The sequence below is a fragment of the Oncorhynchus gorbuscha genome, unplaced genomic scaffold, assembly GCF_021184085.1.
Source record: "Oncorhynchus gorbuscha isolate QuinsamMale2020 ecotype Even-year unplaced genomic scaffold, OgorEven_v1.0 Un_scaffold_7344, whole genome shotgun sequence".
Classification (NCBI taxonomy): domain Eukaryota; kingdom Metazoa; phylum Chordata; class Actinopteri; order Salmoniformes; family Salmonidae; genus Oncorhynchus; species Oncorhynchus gorbuscha.
Window position 1 is genome coordinate 9076 of NW_025750748.1, and position 6119 is coordinate 15194.

At 49.7% G+C, this 6119-nt stretch overlaps 1 protein-coding gene across 1 annotated transcript; it reads right to left on the reverse strand.

Moving 5' to 3' along the window:
- Nucleotides 1-1121: 1121 nt before the first annotated feature.
- Nucleotides 1122-5173, reverse strand: LOC124029705 (zinc finger protein 414-like). The gene is made up of 3 exons (XM_046341325.1): nucleotides 5018-5173; nucleotides 4211-4772; nucleotides 1122-1314 (listed from the first exon to the last, which is right to left on the reverse strand). Exons 1-3 carry the CDS (start codon nucleotides 5071-5073, stop codon nucleotides 1297-1299), a joined length of 636 nt encoding a protein of 211 aa, XP_046197281.1. The 5' UTR covers nucleotides 5074-5173; the 3' UTR covers nucleotides 1122-1296.
- Nucleotides 5174-6119: the final 946 nt, after the last annotated feature.

A 6119-nucleotide genomic window follows, 5' to 3' on the forward strand; every position in this document is an offset into this window, starting at 1 on the left:
CTAGTTGTGTGTGTGTTTAGTGGTCTCTCTCTCTCTAGTTGTGTGTGTGTTTAGTGGTCTCTCTCTCTCTAGTTGTGTGTGTTTAGTAGTCTCTCTCTCTCTCTCTCTAGTTGTGTGTGTTTAGTGGTCTCTCTCTCTCTAGTTGTGTGTGTTTAGTAGTCTCTCTCTCTCTAGTTGTGTGTGTTTAGTGGTCTCTCTCTCTCTAGTTGTGTGTTTAGTAGTCTCACTTGTGTGTGTTTAGTAGTCTCACTTGTGTGTGTTTAGTGGTCTCTCTCTCTCTAGTTGTGTGTGTTTAGTGGTCTCTCTCTCTCTCTAGTTGTGTGTTTAGTGGTCTCTCTCTCTAGTTGTGTGTGTTTAGTGGTCTCTCTCTCTCTAGTTGTATGTGTTTAGTGGTCTCTCTCTCTCTCTCTAGTTGTGTGTGTTTAGTAGTCTCTCTCTCTCTCTCTAGTTGTGTGTGTTTAGTGGTCTCTCTCTCTCTCTCTCTAGTTGTGTGTGTTTAGTGGTCTCTCTCTCTCTAGTTGTGTGTGTTTAGTAGTCTCTCTCTCTCTCTCTCTCTAGTTGTGTGTGTTTAGTGGTCTCTCTCTCTCTAGTTGTGTGTGTTTAGTGGTCTCTCTCTCTCTCTCTCTAGTTGTGTGTGTTTAGTGGTCTCTCTCTCTCTCTCTAGTTGTGTGTGTTTAGTGGTCTCTCTCTCTCTCTAGTTGTGTGTGTTTAGTGGTCTCTCTCTCTCTCTAGTTGTGTGTGTTTAGTGGTCTCTCTCTCTCTCTAGTTGTGTGTGTTTAGTGGTCTCTCTCTCTCTCTAGTTGTGTGTGTTTAGTGGTCTCTCTCTCTCTCTAGTTGTGTGTGTTTAGTGGTCTCTCTCTCTCTAGTTGTGTGTGTTTAGTGGTCTCTCTCTCTCTCTCTAGTTGTGTGTGTTTAGTGGTCTCTCTCTCTCTCTCTAGTTGTGTGTGTTTAGTGGTCGGTCTCTCTCTCTCTAGTTGTGTGTTTAGTGGTCTCTCTCTCTCTAGTTGTGTGTGTTTAGTGGTCTCTCTCTCTCTAGTTGTGTGTGTTTAGTGGTCTCTCTCTCTCTAGTTGTGTGTGTTTAGTGGTCTCTCTCTCTCTCTCTAGTTGTGTGTGTTTAGTGGTCTCTCTCTCTCTCGTTGTGTGTGTTTAGTGGTCTCTCTCTCTCTAGTTGTGTGTGTTTAGTGGTCTCTCTCTCTCTCTCTAGTTGTGTGTGTTTAGTGGTTTCTCCATGTCTCACCTGCGCTCCATCTCTAGTTAACCTGTGATTGGCTGGAGGAGGAGAGGTCCATCTGTGTCTTAGAGACCCCGGAGCGTCTGGCAGGACAGTGCAACACGATAAAACACAATTCACTCATCACTGCAATCAGCACGTCTGTCTGTTTCATCCAGGGATCTCCAACAGGACTAGCCTGGTGGTCCCAGATCTGTTTATAGATCCGTGTAGCCCCCAACTCCTATGGTCGTTGCAGTTGACTATAGCACAAACAGATCTGGGACCAGGCTAAAATAGGACTAAAAGTCAACATGAACTAACGCGGACGTGAATTCCAAGCGTTCTTTCCATATTTACCCATTAGAAAGAGACTTCTTACGACCTTCATTTGACCTTCATTTAACCAGGCAAGTCAGTTAAGAACACATTCTTAGTTTTCAAGTGGGACTGGCCTGGGAACAGTGGGTTAACTGGCCTAGGAACAGTGGGTTAACTGGCCTAGGAACAGTGGGTTAACTGGCCTAGGAACAGTGGGTTAACTGGCCTAGGAACAGTGGGTTAACTGGCCTAGGAACAGTGGGTTAACTGGTCTAGGAACAGTGTGTTAACTGGTCTAGGAACAGTGGGTTAACTGGCCTAGGAACAGTGGGTTAACTGGTCTAGGAACAGTGGGTTAACTGGCCTAGGAACAGTGGGTTAACTGGCCTAGGAACAGTGGGTTAACTGGCCTAGGAACAGTGGGTTAACTGGCCTAGGAACAGTGGGTTAACTGGCCTAGGAACAGTGGGTTAACTGGCCTAGGAACAGTGGGTTAACTGGCCTAGGAACAGTGGGTTAACTGGCCTAGGAACAGTGGGTTAACTGGTCTAGGAACAGTGGGTTAACTGGCCTAGGAACAGTGGGTTAACTGGTCTAGGAACAGTGGGTTAACTGGCCTAGGAACAGTGGGTTAACTGGTCTAGGAACAGTGGGTTAACTGGTCTAGGAACAGTGGGTTAACTGGTCTAGGAACAGTGGGTTAACTGGTCTAGGAACAGTGGGTTAACTGCCTGTTCAGGGGCAGAACGACAGATTTGTACCTTGTCAGCTCGGGGATTTGAACTTGCAACCTTTCGGTTACTAGTCCAACGCTCTAACCACTAGGCTACCCTGTCAAAGTTAGTTCACAACTACTCATTCAATGAATTTTGCTTTATTTTCTACATTGTAGAATAATAGTAAAGACATCACAACTATGGAATGACACATATGGAATCATGTAGTAACCAATAAAGTGTTAAACAAATTTAAATATATTTTATATTTGAGATTCAAATAGCCTTTACCTTGATGGACAGCTTTGCATACCCTTGTCACTACATGATTCCATAATGTGTTATTTCCTAGTTTTGATGTCTTCACTATTATTCTACAATGTAGAAAGTAGTAAAAATAAAGAGAAACCCTTGAAAGAGTAGTTGTTGTAAACCTTTAGACCGGGGCTGTAGACGAGTTGACCCGTTTTACCCCAGCCTACCATTCAGACATCACTGGAAAATACAACGGTTGAGTTTGATATCATTTAATACTTGTCTTTTTCTCTTCTTCATTATCGCATTATGTAAATGATGTACCAGATAAAACGCAGCGGTCTGAAGGGCCCCCATCTAAAGCGCAGCGGTCTGAAGGGCCCCCATCTAAAACGCAGCGGTCTGAAGGGCCCCCATCTAAACGCAACGGTCTGAAGGAGGGCCCCCATCTAAAGCGCAGCGTTCTGAAGGAGGCCCCCCCATCTAAAGCGCAGCGTTCTGAAGGAGGGCCCCCCTATCTAAAGCGCAGCGTTCTGAAGGAGGCCCCCCCATCTAAAGCGCAGCGTTCTGAAGGGCCCCCCCCCCATCTAAAGCGCAGCGTTCTGAAGGGAGGCCCCCATCTAAAGCGCAGCGTTCTGAAGGAGGCCCCCATCTAAGCGCAGCGTTCAGAAGGAGGGGCCCCCTTCTAAAACACAGCGGTCTGAAGGGAGGGTCCCCCCCATCTAAAACGCAGCGTTCTGAAGGGAGGGTCCCCCCCCATCTAAAACGCAGCGGTCTGAAGGGAGGGGGGCAGCGGTCTGAAGGGAGGGGGGAGGGACCCCCCCTTCATGATGATATAAAGGTACATTTTTTTGCCAACCCTGTTAAGGCTTAAGTGATATCAACTCAACACAGATGTCTCACGGTAGGGTAGGGTAGGGGTGGGTGGGTAGGGTAGGGGGTGGGTAGGGTGGGTAGGGGGTGGGTGGGTAGGGGGGTGGGTGGGTAGGGTAGGGTACGGTAGGGGGTGGGTGGGTAGGGTACGGTAGGGGGTAGGGTACGGTAGGGGGTGTAGGGTACGGTAGGGGGTGGGTGGGTAGGGTAGGGGTGGGTAGGGTATGTTAGGAGGTGGGTGGTTAGGAGGTGGGTGGGTAGGGTGGGGTACGTTAGGGGGTAGGTGGGTAGGGTAGGGGTAGGTGGGTAGGGTAGGGGGTGGGTGGGTGGGTAGGGTAGATTAGGGTAGGGTACGTTAGGGGTGGGTAGGGTACGTTAGGGGGTGGGTAGGGTAGGGTAGATTAGGGTAGGGTAGATTAGGGTAGGGTAGATTAGGTTAGGGTACGTTAGGGGGTGGGTAGGGTAGGGTAGATTAGGGTAGGGTACGTTAGGGGTGGGTGGGTAGGGTAGATTAGGGTAGGGTAGATTAGGGTAGGGTACGTTAGGGGGTGGGTAGGGTACGTTAGGGGGTGGGTAGGGTAGGGTAGATTAGGGTAGATTAGGGTAGATTAGGTTAGGGTACGTTAGGGGGTGGGTAGGGTAGATTAGGGTAGGGTAGATTAGGGTAGGGTAGATTAGGGTAGGGTAGGGTAGAGTAGGGTAGATTAGGGTAGGGTAGGGTAGGGTCAACGTTGAGCACCTCTCGCTCCTCAAACGGGCTGCGGGCAAAAAGTAATTGAAACCAAATAGAAATGACACCATTTCCCTGAGATTCAACCAAACAAGCTGTTATCACCTTGGTTCTTCCTCCAGCGAGCGTTGGAGCCGGGCGGGGTGGAGGTCTGGGGGGGCGGGGAGGAAGGTAGAGCCGAAGGGACGGGCCTGGGGGGCCTCTGCTGTTGTGGCGCCGGTCCAGAAACTTCCAGTGGAGATTGAAGGTACTGTGAGAAGGAGCCATAGGATCCGTCAGGGCGCTGGTCTGTGAGGCCTGGGGGCTGGGTGTCTGACAATCCCCCACCACCTCCCTCCTGGAGGGAGAAGGCTCCAGGGAGCAGGGCCGTGTTGAGGTCCAGGCCGAGAGAGATCCATCCTCTGGGGGCTGGTAGGGAGCCTGGGCAGAGAGATGGTCAGACCCGGTAGGCCCATGGACAGGGTGGGAGGGCTCGGACTCCATGGGCTCTTGCTGCTGTGGGGTCTCCTGGTCTGTACCCATGGGAACAGCAGCATCGGGGTCAGGGTCCGGCTTGACCTCTGCCTGCTCGCCAGCCTTGGCCTTGCTCTTGGCTACCTTAGCACAGGTGTGGAGGTGTTTGAGGAGGGCGCGGTAGGAGCGCAGCTTGGACCGACAACTCTGACACCTGGCAGAGACAAAGAGGGAATCAAGACAATCATCACACTTGTCAGAGGGACATCTGGAAAATGATGAGTAGCACTGAGTGTATCTCTTCGTGCACACACACACACACCCTAAGATAAGATCTCTCTCTGCTCTACACACACACACACACACCCTAAGATAAGATCTCTCTCTACACACACACACCCTAAGATAAGATATCTCTCTGCTCTACACACACACACACACACACACACAAATACCTACAGGAAGTACGTATTGGGTTTGTGGTGTTGTCTCATATGTTCCATCAGATGCTGCATGCTGGGAAAGGAGCCGTTGCAGCCAATGAAGGAGCAGAGGAACACTTTACCTGGAGAGAGAGAGAGGAACACTTTACCTGGCAGGAAAGAGAGAGGAACACTTTACCTGGAGAGAGAGAGAGAGAGAGAGAGGAACACTTTACCTGGAGAGAGAGAGAAACACTTTACCTGGAGAGAGAGAGAGAGAGAGAGAGAGAGGAACACTTTATCTGGAGAGAGAGAGAAACACTTTACCTGGAGAGAGAGAGAGAGAGAGAGAGAGAGGAACACTTTACCTGGAGAGAGAGAGAAACACTTTACCTGGAGAGAGAGAGAAACACTTTACCTGGAGAGAGAGAGAAACACTTTACCTGGAGAGAGAGAGAAACACTTTACCTGGAGAGAGAGAGAAACACTTTACCTGGAGAGAGAGAGAAACACTTTACCTGGAGAGAGAGAGAAACACTTTACCTGGAGAGAGAGAGAAACACTTTACCTGGAGAGAGAGAGAAACACTTTACCTGGAGAGAGAGAGAAACACTTTACCTGGAGAGAGAGAGAAACACTTTACCTGGAGAGAGAGAGAGAGAGAGAGAGGAACACTTTACCTGGAGAGAGAGAGAGAGAGAGGAACACTTTACCTGGAGAGAGAGAGAGAGAGGAACACTTTACCTGGCAGGAGAGAGAGAGCAGAGAGCAGAGGAACACTTTACCTGGAGAGAGAGAGAGGAACACTTTACCTGGGAGAGGAGAGAGGAACACTTTACCTGGGAGAGGGAGAGAGAGAGAGCAGAGGAACACTTTACCTGGAGAGAGAGAGAGCAGAGGAACACTTTACCTGGCAGGAGAGAGAGCAGAGAGCAGAGGAACACTTTACCTGGAGAGAGAGAGGAACACTTTACCTGGAGAGAGAGAGCAGGAACACTTTACCTGGAGAGAGAGAGGAACACTTTACCTGGGAGAGGGAGAGAGAGAGAGCAGAGGAACACTTTACCTGGAGAGAGAGAGAGGACCGCACACTGTACCTGGGAGAGGGGAGAGGAACACTTTACCTGGAGAGAGAGAGA